This window comes from Pipistrellus hanaki, assembly GCF_964339955.1.
Source record: "Pipistrellus hanaki genome assembly, chromosome: 13".
NCBI classification, from domain to species: Eukaryota; Metazoa; Chordata; class Mammalia; order Chiroptera; family Vespertilionidae; genus Pipistrellus; species Pipistrellus hanaki.
In genome coordinates this window covers 6,368,357-6,381,665 of record NC_140515.1, presented here as the reverse complement: position 1 = coordinate 6,381,665, position 13,309 = coordinate 6,368,357, and the positions used below count along the sequence as shown (strand labels likewise).

General features: G+C 41.8%; 1 protein-coding gene across 4 annotated transcripts in view; it reads left to right on the top strand.

Moving 5' to 3' along the window:
* The window catches only part of PPP4R2 (protein phosphatase 4 regulatory subunit 2), a 74,072-nt gene that overhangs the window by 25,966 nt on the left and 34,797 nt on the right, over window positions 1-13,309 (top strand). For all 4 annotated transcript variants that reach the window (XM_084902088.1, XM_084902086.1, XM_084902087.1 and 1 more), the window contains exon 3: window positions 11,897-12,067. In XM_084902088.1, the coding sequence (XP_084758214.1) occupies window positions 11,897-12,067 (171 nt within the window). The remainder of the gene's footprint in view (window positions 1-11,896; window positions 12,068-13,309) is intronic.

Genomic DNA, 13,309 nt, shown 5'->3' with positions numbered 1-13,309 from the left:
TTGGATTATTTTTATTGTAGTTAATTTCCAATTTTATGCCACTATGATCCGAGAAGATGCTTGATATGATTTCTTTCTTCTTGAATTTAAAGAGACTTTGCCTATGTCCCAAAATGTGGTCTATCTTTGAGAATGACCCATGTGCACTTGAGAAGAATGTATATTCTGTGGCTTTGGGGTGGAATGTTCTGAAGATGTCGATTAATTCCATCTGGTCTAGTGAGTCATTTAGGACTATTTCTTTGCTGATTTTTTGTTTAGATGATTTGTCGAAGGGTGACAGAGGGGTATTAAAATCTGCTACTATGATTGTATTGCTATTAACCTCTCCCTTAATGTCTTCCAGTAGTTTTTTTTTTTTTTTTTTTTTTTAGTATTTGGGTGCTCCCGTATTGGGTGCATATATATTTAACAGGGTTATTTCGTCTTGTTGGATTGCTCCCTTTCATATTATGAAGTGGCCTTCATTATCTCTTGTTATGTCCTGCACTCTGAGATCTAATTTGTCAGATATAAGTATTGCTACCCCAGCTTTTTTTTTCATTTCCATTCACCTGGAAAACCTTTTTCTGTCCCTTCACCCTCAGTCTGTGTGCATCTTTTTTTCTGAGGTGGGTTTCTTGTAGACAACAGATGTACGGGTCTTGTTTTATTATTCAATCTGTTTACCCTATGTCTTTTGATTGGAGCATTTAATCCATTTACATTTAAAGTTATTATTGATAGGTACTCATTTGACGCCATTTTTATTCTATACCCCTGTGTTCCTTCTTCGCTTCCTATTTTTTTATTTTTACAGTAGACCCTTTAGCATTTCTTGCATTGCTGGTTTGGTGGATATAAATTCCTTCAGTCTTTTTTTGTCTGTGAAGCTCCTTATTTCACCTTCAATTTTAATTGATAGCCTTGCTGGGTACAGTATTTTTGGATTCAGACCCTTCCTTTGCATGACTTTGTATATTTCATCGCATTCCCTTCTGGCATAAGTTTCTGTTGAGAAATCAGTTGCTAGTCTGATTGGGGTTCCTTTGTATGTAACTTTCTATCTCTCTCTGGCTGCTTTTAAGATTCTTACTTTGTCATTGTTGTTTGCCAATTTAATTATAATGTGCCTTGGGGTCGGTCTTCTGGGGTTCACTTTGCTTGGGACTCTGTGAGCATCTTGCATTTCTGTGGGTTTTTTCTTCTCTATCTCAGGAAAGTTTTCTGTCATTATTTCTTGAAATACGTTTTCCATGTCTACCTCAGTTTCCTTTCCTTTGGAACCCCTATTATTCAAATATTTTTTGTTTTGTATTTTCTATTTTTTGTTTTGTATTGTCCCAAAGCTCCTGTAGGCTCTCCTACTGTTTTTAAATTTTTTTTCTTAGAAGCTGCTCTAATTTGTTTTTTTGTTTTTTTCATCTTGTCTTCTAGCTCACTGATGCGGTCCTCTGCTTCATCTAGTCTACTCTTGATGCTTTCTATTGAGTTCTTCATGGTAGTGGTGTTATTTTTCATTTCTTCTTGGTTCATCTTCATTTCCTCTTGGTTCTTCTTCAATTCCTCTTGGTTCTTCTTCAATTCCTCTTCATTCTTCTTCAATTCCTTATTATTGTTCTGCATTTCTTCTTGGTTATTGTCAAATTTGTCTTCCATTCTTTTTAGCCATCTTATGATCATTAATCTGAATTCCTGCTCTGGTAGGTTGCTTGCCTCTAACTCGTTTACTTCCTTTTCTGGTGATGCCTGCTTTTCTTTCATGTGTGGGCTATTTCTTTGTCTGCCCATGGTCTCTCTTTTCAGGATGTCTGGTTATGTGGTTATCTTTCTCCTGCGTTGATTTAAAGGTACAACACAAAAAGCACTGAACAAGAATGTATTTGCGATATTGATAAGCTCTGCTAAAGGTGACCCCTAGAGAAAGGCAAATTAGGGGATAGGAGAGAAAGAAGAAAGTTAAAAATAAATAAATAAATAAATAATAAATAAATGGAGTCATAAAGAGATAGAAAAAGAAGGAAAAAAAGCAATGTCGAAATGAAGTTGGGAAACAGGGAGAAGAAAGAGAGAGAGAGAGACAAGAAGCAGACTTAAGAGAGAAAGGGGAACAAACTATAAATATATGTGGAGAAAATTCCCATAGAACAACCACTAATTTCAGCAAATGTCAGCAATAATACTTGGAAATTAATAGAAACTACAATATTCACTATTATTAAGCAAGGCTATGATAAACAGAAGTAACAAACAAACAAAAACAAAGGAATTTAAAAAATACTAAGCATCAATAACACAAGAATAAGCCTAACAATTTCACTAAAAGTCATATAAATTCACTGTAATCAATATTCAGATAAACAACAACAAAAGGATAGAGAGGAGAATAGGTTTTTTTTTTTTTTTTTTTTTTAACTAGTTAATATAGTGAAGAGAGTGGTATTCATACACTTGGAGCGGGGTTGGAAATTAGGTCTATAAGTATGGTGAGAGTTTTAGCAGGGGGTATACAGAAAGAATAGGGAAAAACTAAAGCCGGAAAGGGATTAGATAAACAGGAGACAAAAAGGGTAAAGGTTAGTAAGAGAGTGATGTCCTAAAGGTCGAGTTCAGATAGGGTTGAACGATGCTATAGTAGAGATTAAAATAGAATGAAGACTAATCCCAACATAAAATAAAGAGAAAGTAAAATGGTTCTGAAGGGGAAAAAAAAATGAAGAAAAAGGAAACAAAAAATGCAAAATAGCATTAGTAATAATGATTGAAAATTGAAAAATGTAATAATTGAAAAGGTAAAATCAAGTAAGGATAAAAGGAAAAAATTCGTTTTTTAAGTAAAAGATGTAAAAAATGAAAATAAAATGAAGAATAGAAAAATTAGCCTAAAAATGTCCAGTAGTGGTCATTCACTTCCTCTGTTATTGTATTTGGCACGCCTGATTCTCGGTCCAGACAATATTACAGTTTCCAGTGTACCACTGTACCTCAGTTTTGTAAGGTAGTCCTGAATTTTAAGTAGGCTATATCTTAGTTATTTGTGTCCGTTTATTTTTGATTAATTAAAAGAAATAAAAATAAAATAAAAAAGAAAGGAAAAAAGGGGAACCAAAAAAAAAGAGTCAGTTTGTAATTCAGCCCCTAGGTGGCAGTGTTTCTGGTTTGACTTTCCAGTCCTTTTGGTTGCTCTAGCCTTCTTTCTCTGTGGCTCTATGTTTTGTCCCAGTAGGCTGCCAGGGTGCCGGCTGGCACACAGACTGTCCTTTATCACTCTGATCCCCTGTTTCCAGGAGGGCAATTTCCCCGTGCAGTCTCTGGATATGCCAAACTGGGCAGTCCTTCCCTAGTACTCAGAGGCAAGGGGGTGAAGTGGATCAGGCGCAGAATGTGTCTGCGCCCAGGTGTCCAGATGTTCCGCTTTTTGTGGGACGGTCCCGATTCTTAACAATTTGTCCCGCGTTCCTTGGCGTTTTTTTTAAAAAGACCCAATTTTGGGGAAGATCACACCATACCCAGTGCTGGGTCCTGCAGTGCGCGACTCCCTCTGCATCCACTGTCTCCCTCTGTGCAGCTCTGGGCGCTGGGCTGCGCAGGGCTAGGGCTGCTGAGCCGCTGGTGGTGGGGAGCCGTGGGGGGCTAGGGTCGTCCGCGGTGCGAGGCAGCTGGTGGTGCAAGACCGCGCGGGGCTAGGGCCGCTTGTGGTGTGGGGCTGGGGCTGCGCGGGACTAGGGGCTAGGGCCGGTGGTGGTGCAAGGCGCTGGGGGGGCGGAGCCGATGGGGCGTGCCCAGGGTACAGTCACCGCCTGCGCCGCGTGACCCAGAACCCTCACCTTTTCCCCACAAACTCTGACCTTTCTGTGAGTGACTGAAGAACTCCCTTGAATCCACATGTTTGCACCGATTGGGGCGTCACAGCTGCTGGATGGTCTCTTCTGCTGTGGGTTTTCCAGGCCTCAGAGAAGGTTCTCCTTTCTTGGTAAGATGGCGCAGCCCTCTGAGCCCGTAGCTCTGGGAGAGGTCTCCGCCACTGCAGTGCTGGCTGCTTGGTCAGGACATCCTGTCCAGATGACCCTTACCTTTTTTTTTTTTTTTTTTTTTTAAATTCTGCTACCCCTTAGCTTGCCAATGTGTACTCCCAGAGTGACTTTTAGAAGCTGATTTTATCTGTTCTGGGACTAGGCTCAGAATAAGTCCATCTGATCGGTTGCCATCTTGTCCTCTCTCACCAACTACTTTTCTCTTGCTGCTTGTAAGATTCTCTCTTTGTCTTTTGTCCTTGGCATCTTAATTATGATGTGTCTTGGTGTGGTACTCTTTGGATTCATTTTGTTTGGGGTTCTGTACGCTTCCTGGACTTTAAGTATTTCTTTCACCAGGTGGGGGAAGTTTTCTGGCATTATTTCTTCAAATAGGTTTTCAGTATCTTGCTCTCTCTCTTCTTCTGGCACTCCCATAATTCTGATGTTGGTATACTTGAAGTTGTCCCAGAAGCTCTTTACACTATGTTCAAATTTTGGGGTTCTTTTTTCTTTTTGCTTTTTTGGTTGAGTGTTTTGTTTTGTTTTGTTTTGTTTTGTTTTGTTTTGTTTTCCTTCTTTGTATTCCAAGTGTTCGACTAGATTCTTGTGGTCCTCTAGTCTACTGTTGGGTCTCTGTGTATTATTCATTATTTCAGTCAATGTATGTTTAATTTCTAGTTGGTCCTTTTTCATATCCTTGAGGGTCTCACTAAATTTACCGGACTTTTCTAGGAAATTCTTGAAAAACCTTATAACCATGGTTTTGAACTCTATCCAGTCGCTTGTTGTCCTTTTTTTTTATTTGTGATCTGTTTCTTTGTCTCTGCATTTTTGCTGCTTCCTTGAGTTGGTGAGGTAGCTTTGTGTACTGGGTATGGCCCAGTGGCTCGGCCTCCCCAGTTACCTGAGGTGGACACTCTTGGTGCACCCCTTTGTGGACTGTATGTACAGCCTTGTTGTAGTTAAGTCTTGATTGTTGTTGGTATCATTGGGAGGAATTGACTTCCAGGCCAATTTGCTGTGAGGATAAGCCGTATCTACACTGGGAAAACGTCTGTGTTGGAGACAGCCTTGTGATACAAGAGTTGTAAAATTGGAAAAGCCTCTGTGCTCAGTTGTATGGGGCGGAGTCTCAGTGCTGAGCAGACAGTTTTGGCTTCCTGTCAGCCTTGCCCAATGAGGCCCCTGGGCCTTAGTATTTTTTGTTAATCGCTGCAAGCACCTCTAAGAGTACGCTCTCTCAAGTTTTACCCACTGCCACAGTCCAGTTTCTCTCCCAATGAATCTGGATTCCCAGATTCTCGTCTGGAACTGGAATTCCATGCATTTGGAACTGGGATTCAGCACAGTTGGAAGTCTTTGTCTCCTTCCTGCTAGAGAAAGACAGCCAGGCACTCAGCCACCCTTGTGTGTGTCTCCACACTTCAGCCTTTTGCAGCTCCTCTGATTCTCCATGTGCTTTCCTCTTCTAGTTGTAGAATTTCCACTCAGCCAGCTTTCTTGTGGTTCTGGATGATGTTCGTTTTGTCTTTTAGTTGTAGTTTTGCAATTGTACGAGGCAGCAGTTTAGGTGTTTATCTATGCCACCATCTCTCAGGATTACTCTTTCTGGTAGAGGAAGATAGTTTCTCTTCATCTGCCTCATTTCTAGATACATCTTCCATATCACTGGTTCTTTTTTCCATCTGATCAATTCTATTTCTTAAGCTTGCTAGTTCATTCTAAAGTTTTTACCTGATAAAGTATTTGTTTTGTTTGTTGATTTTACTTCTGAGTTCATTTAACTATCTGTATTTTCTTGCATCTCTGAGTTTCAGAACTGCAGTCTTGAATTCTCTACCATTTAAATCACATTTTTAAGTCTTAAGTTTACTTTCTGAAGGTTTTTTCATTTTCTTTTTGAGCTGCGTTGTTTCCTTAGTTATCCATTGTATTTGGTGTATTCTCTGTCTAGACATCAATGGAAATGAAATGGGTGTGTGTTTTTTTTCTTTTCTTTTTTTTTAGAGTGGCATATCTGTAATACTTTGATAAAAAGTCCTGCTTTTGTTTTCCAATAGGTGGTGATGAAGCAAAAGTCTTTTTCATTTCTTTTGCAGTGGATTGGCTTCTCAAATTTTGTGGGGGTGCTAAGGGTAGATGAAAATGACCTGTATTCAGAGGGAAGGTGGGCATCTCTTCTATGACCAGGCTTTCTTGGTCTCAGGGCATCGTCCTTCTGGGGAAAGTGAAACCCTGGCCGAGACCGGTTTGGCTCAATGGATAGAGCGTTGGCTTGGGTACTGAAGGGTCCCGGGTTCGATTCCGGTCAAGGGCATGTACCTTGGTTGCGGGCATATCCCCAGTAGGGGGTGTGCAAGAGGCAGCTGATCGATGACTCTCATCGATGTTTCTAACTCTCTCCCTTCCTCTCTATACAAAATCAATAAAATATATTTTAAAAAAAAAATAAAGAAAGTGAAACCCTAATGCTTCCCCTGCCTCTGTGGCTTTATTCTCCCATCATGGTGACTTGCAGAACTCAGAAACCTCACCTGTGTATCTCCACCCTGGGATTATCCCCACCTGTCTCTCGGGGAAAATGTTTCTGTGGCTCTAGTTCTCAGGTTTGCGATAATACCATGTTTCCCCAAAAATAAAACATCCTTCGAAAATAAGACCTACTTACAGGTTTCCTTCTGAGTGAAATGTAAGGCATCCCCCCTAAAAAAAAAAAAAAAAGGCCCCCCCAGGCTCTGTCTCAGAATGAAAATTAATTTACCGTAAACTGGTCGCTAGGGCTGCCCCGACTGGCGTCAGGCAACCAGTGACGTTATGCGGAGTCCTGACATCACTGCTGTGTGTAGGCGGAACGGAGGTTGGAGTGAGTGGTGAGTGCTGGGCGGGAAAGAGGGGGAGACTTTCGCAGATGCATGTAGAAGAACAGGAGGATTAGAGCAGACGGGGCGCGGCGAAGGTTGTGAGTGCTGGTCTGTCTCTGGTGACACTACCTGATGCTCGCGGCTGCCCTCATGATGACTGAAGGTTCTCAGTCAGTGGCAGACCCTGCTGCAGCCCAAATCCAAGCCCCAGCAAGCCCAGTGACAGTCCCCAGGCAGACCCCAGGGGGTAAATGTCTGATAAAGGGGTAGGGGGGATGTCTGGTGAAGGTGTTCAGTGGCACAGGGTGGGGGGAGGGGGATCACTTAAAATGACACAGTAGGATTCAGAGGGGGCAATCAAAATGACACAGGAGGATCAAAAGGGGTTACTAAAATGGTAATCCCCCTCTGATTCTCCTGTGCCATTTTGATTCCTCCCTCTAATCCCCCGTGTCATTTTAAGTCATCTCCCTCCCCCCACTTTGATACCCCAATTCCTTTTTTTTACCCCTAGAAATGAGCGCAAAAAGAAAAAGCTACTCCGTGGAGTACAAGAAAGGAATCGTGGAAGACTCTTGGGGCCAAAATCTTACTGCTTTCTGCAAAGAGAAGATGTTGAGTATCCAATTGGTCTGAAAATGGCGAGCTGAGTATGGTAACCTCATTGAACAAGTGGACAAGGGAAACGATAAAAACCGCAAGTGTGGATCAGGTTGGCAGCCATTATTTTCCTGAGCTGGAAGACCTGATCTGTGAATGGGGTGTTGACAGGAGAGCAAAAGCTTTGGTTGTGAATAGGGCTCAGATTCAAGAATTTGCCCTTGCAATGGCACCACAGTTTGACATAGTCCCTGAAGACTTCGAAGCATTACAACACTGGCTGGATAATTTCCTTCAGCGAAGTGAACTGTGTTTAAAAAGATCTACAACATTTTTTAGGTTGGAAGATACACAAGTTTTTAAGCGAGCACTTGCATTCAAGTCCTTTATTGACGATGCTGACTTCTCTAAATACAATCTTTCCAACATGATTGCTATGGATGAAACTGCAGTGTTTATGGGCCAATCATCTCAAACAACAATTGAACAGCGGGGTGCCTCCTTAGTGTATATTCCCTCCACTGCTTACGAATGTGCACGTGTTTCCTGTATTTTGACAATTCGTCTGGATGGCAATAAAATCCCTCCTTTAATCATTTCTAAGAGCAAGAAGGAAAAGATTGAACGTGTTTTAGAAGTTTTTATTCTTGAAGCTGAAAAAGCCTGGGCCACACAAGCAGTTATAAGGAAGTGGGTCGATTTAATGCTGCCGCTTGTTATGCGAGGGAGCCAAAGAGGTCTGCTAGTCTGGGATGCAGCCAGCACTCACTGCGCTAAAGACATGAAGACATTTCTTCACGAAAGAAAAATAGATCAGATAATGATTCCCGCAGGAATGACGGCCTATCTCCAGACTCTTGATATTGCAATAAACAAGCCATTCAAAGACAATTTGCACATGGAAATTAATGACTTCATTGAAAATAGAATGGAGAGAAATCATCGTGGAAACTTTGTGAAACCTAAACTGCAAGAAGTTGTGACTTGGGTGAAGAATTCATGGGAGAAAATCACTGACAGTTGCATTGCAAATGCACGGCGAGCAGGCTATCTTGACAAGAAGTACTCATTTAAAGACAGTGCTATTGCTAAACATGAGAGATTTGGTCCACTGATTCTGAAAGAAATGGAGTCACAAGAAATTCACCAGGAAATTCAGGGATTGGATTGTTATGATGATGTTCCAGAAGATGATGACATGATTGTCATTGAATAAATGAGTAAATTCTTGATACTGTAGAATTCACAGTTTGTCTGATTTGTGTTGACAACTACCGTATTACTGTACTGTATACAGGTAATAAATTTCCTTTATTTTCAATTAACAACAGATGTGTACCGTATTCTTCTTCATGGAAAAATAAGACATCCCCTGAAAATTAGCGTGTCTTTGGGAGCAAAAATTAATATAAGACACTGTCTTATTTTCGGGAAAACAGGGTAAGCTCTGCAACCTGACACTCACTGGTACAGCTTCCTCTGCTGCCCTCCACCACCCTCCTTCACCCCCAACACACTCACCAGCTCTGAGAGGGAGACTGCCAGGCTCTGTGGCTTTGTTTATCTGTCAAGAGAGGGTGGTTAGCAGACAACCAAAGGGGCACTTTTGTGCTTTCTCTGCCAGGTTCCTTGGTTCAGCATTGGGCCTACTGACCACTCCTACTGCAAACACTCACTCATATCTGCTCACTGTATCTTTCTGTGCCTCCTGGGACTGGAAAGTGAGATCGGAGTTACACCTTTGGGCTGCTGGCTGTTTCCTGGGTGTCAATTCAGCGTTTTCTCTTTCCTCCTCCCTTGGACTCTCCTACTCTCTCATCTTTGGATGTTTCAATGCACAAATCTCTCAGGAATGTTTGTGTGTTGAGCAAGTTGTAACGTACAGGGCAGAGTTAAACTATGGCTGTTCAAGTTGTAACTTACAGGACAGAGACCAAGGAGGACCGTCACTCCCTAGATTTCTTTTTTTTAATAGTAGCGTTAAGTAATGGTGTAACCATATGTGATGCAAATTAAAAGTCTTTAGAGACTATCCCATGTACAATATAAGGTGGAGGAACTAAAGCATGTTAAACTAGTGTGCCAATTTAAGTACTAAAAAGGTTAGTGAGAAATACATTAAAATGTACTTGATTGCTAGGCAGATTATGGAACATATTTATTATGTTTCTGTAAATTCTACTTCTTTATAATGATTACTGTTGACATAACCAGCAAAAAACAAAACAAACAAAAAAAACCCACACACATCTTTTATTTTTAAACTCTAATATAATCTTGTAATCTTACTGAATAGATCTGTGTTTTCTCATATATCAGGTTGCAGGCTCTATCCTGGTTACATTGGGGATTCTCTCTCTCTCTCTCTCTCTCTCTCTCTCTCTCTCTCTCTCTCGTCTCTCCCCCACCTTTCCACTCTCTCTAAAAACAAAAAATCAATGAATAAATATCCTCCTGCTGGCCTGATCACTCCCAACTGCCCTCCCCTGCTGGCCTGTTTGCCCCTTACTGTCCTTCCCTGTCAGCCATCTTGTGGTGGCCATTTTGTGACAACCTGAGGGCGTCCATCTTGTGGCAGTGTCACATGAGGATGTAACAGCACCTAAGCTTTTATTATATAGGACTAGAGGCCCGGTGCATGAAATTCATGCACAGGGTGAGGGGTGTCCCTCAGCCCAGCCTGCACCCTCTCCAATCTGGGACCCCTCGAGGGATGTTAAACTGCCCGGGCAGTCGGACATCCTTCTCACAGTCCAGGACTGCTGGCTCCCAACTGCTCGCCTGCCTACCTTCCTGATTGCCCCTAACCACTTCTGCCTGCCATCCTGATCACCCCCTAACCCCTCCTGTGCCTGCCTGTTTGGTGTTTAACTGCTCCCCTGCCAGTTCGTTTGCCCCAACTTCCCTCCTCTGCCAGCCTGGCCACCCCTAACTACCCTCCCCTGCAGGGTTGATCATCCCCAACTGTCCTCCCTTGCAGGCCTGGTGCCTCCCAACTGCCCTCCCCTTCAGGGTTGATCGCCTCCAACTGCCCTCCCTTGCAGGCCTGGTGCCTCCCAACTGCCCTCCCCTGCAGGGTTGATCGCCTCCAACTGCCCTCCCTTGCAGGCCTGGTGCCTCCCAACTGCTCTGGCCATCTTGTGTCCACATGGGGGCAGCTATTGTGTGTTGGAGTGATGGTCAATCTGCATATTACTCTTTTATTAGATAGGATAGAGGCCTGGTGCATGGGTGGGGGCCAGCTGGTTTGCCCTGAAAGGAGTCCTGGATCAGGGTGGGGGTTGCCTTGGGGTGTGGGGCCGCCTGGGCGAGGGGCCTGTGGTGGTTTGCAGGCCAGTCACATCCCCTCGTGACCCAAGCAGAGGCCCTGGTATCTAGAATTTATTTACCTCTACAATTAAAACTTTATGTTTGGTTTTATGTATCTTCTATAATTGAAACTTTGTATCCTTGAGTGGAGGCCTAGGCCGGCCAGGCCAGGTGGAAAGCTTTGCTTCCTCTGTTGCTGGGGTAACCCTACCCTGCTCTCTTCAGCTCTGTGGCTGCTGCCATTTTTCTTGGGATTTATCTTCTATAATTGAAACTTTGGTAGAGTGTCGGTCTGCGGACTGAAAGGTCCCAGGTTCAATTCTGGTCAAGGGCATGTACGTAGGTTGCGGGCACATCCCTAGTAGGGGGTGTGCAAGAGGCAGCTGGTCGATGTTTCTCATCCACATTTCTAGCTCTCTATCTCTCTCCCTTCCTCTCTGTAAAAAATCAATAAAATATATTTTTAAAAAAGAAAGAAACATTGTATCCTTGAGTGGAGGCCTATGCGGGCCAGGGTGTGTGGAAAGCTTGCCTTCCTCTGTTGAAACCCAAGCCTCTCAAATGCTCTGTGTGGCTGCAGCCATCTTGGTTGGGGTTAATTTGCATACTTGCTCTGATTTGCTGGTGGGCGTGGCTTGAGCAGAGTGATGGTTAATTTGCATATTACTCTTAAATTGTATTATAGCTTAGGGTATGGCATCATTTTGACTTATACACTAACATTATAAATATGAACTTGGGCCAATATCTAATAATGTGTTTTAAGTGGGATAGTTACACCTTCCTGGTTAGATTTTATGTGGCAGAGAATATAAACAAAATAGTGTTATAAAATGCTAATAATAGGGTGTAGCACATAAATGGCTTTCAGCCAGAGGTACTTCATTTAAAAAAAATTTTATCAGAGATTAGATTTCATTTGGGTCAAGAGTTGGGAGAAATGGAGGGGACCATTTGGAGCTTATGAGCCTGATTGATCAGGCATAGTGCATATTGCTGAACAAAGACATTCTTACTTTCACTACTTCATTTTGGTGGCATTAGTGATGATAAATTCTGAATTTGTGCTTTGTGTTCAAGAATTAATAAAGCTACATGGTATTATATTTCTTTTTTATTTTTTGCTTGTAGGATTCAGTGGTCCCAATTTAAAGGCTATTTTACTTTCAAACTGGAGAAAGTAATGGATGATTTCAGAACTTCAGCTCCTGAACCAAGAGGTCCACCCAACCCTAATGTCGAATATATTCCCTTTGATGAAATGAAGGAAAGAATACTGAAAATTGTCACTGGATTTAATGGGTATGCACTTAATACTATTTTAAAGGTTTGCTCTTTAGATTTTTCTTTAAGTTTTGATGCATCTGGTTGTTTGACTATCCCTTCGATTTAGTTCTGTGTATATATATAGTAGTTACTGATTTTCAGTTTACAAATATTTAAAATATGTACAGTATTAAATTTTTTTGATAAGAGTTTATTTGAGCTAAACTGATGAAACATGCTGGAAAGCAAGATCTCAAATGCAGATGACAGTTTTAGTTTCTTTCATGCATTTGAAATTAAGGAGGGGAGTAAGGAAGATTAGAGAATGTGAGAAAAAGCAAGTTGGGGATTGAATTGCAGCATAGATCATTTGCTCTCCAGAAGGAGGGGTCTGTAAAGAGACATTTCAAAAGGTGTAATCCCACATGCAAAGAAACAGTGGACAGGGCTTGTTGAAGGCAAAGATAAGTTGTTCAGTAAAGAAGTTCTATGGCTGCGGTTTGACTACCAACCATGACCTGCCCAGTGATGAATTTATGATCAGATCACCCTGTTAGGTTATATTCCAAGAACCTCATTTACATTTACAGTTCCTCTAGTTGGTCATAAATCGATTCAAAGGATTCATTGGTGAACCTTTTGTCAATAGTATGGTCTCACCGCACTAGGAGAGCTCATTATTAGGGAGTCTCAATATGGACATTGTCCTGTTGACAATTGGGGGTGGGATCTGAGTTAAGGTAAATTTTCTTTCAAAGGGAAGGGCAGGTAGATGGAAGGCAGTCATAAGGCTAAAAAATACAACTCTAGGTCATTTCTATAACTAGCATGACCTGAGTTTTGTCATGTCTCATTTTTATATATTTGGAATCTAGTATAACATTTCCAGTGTTTCCCAAAGTGTGGTACGCGTACCCCCAGGGGTATGGGAAGAGTTTGGTGGGGGTACGTGTTGCATCGCAGTTTGGTGGGGATATGCACTGAACCATGCTTAGCTGTGCCTAATTCTATGTTCTCATGAGTACGAGGGGTACTCAGCGTTACGAAAATTATAGAAGGGGTACACATATGTCAAAAGTTTGGGAAACACTTAGTAAGCCATGAAAAGAGGATTAACAGTTATTTAATACATGTTCGGTAATCATAAATAGTTGCGCTATATAGAAAAACACAAAGAACACGTATAACTATTATGACTAATTAATATCATTAGCAGACAGGTAAAGACAAAATGGATTCTGAGTTCAGTATCAATCCATATGCATGTAGGCTTTGTCA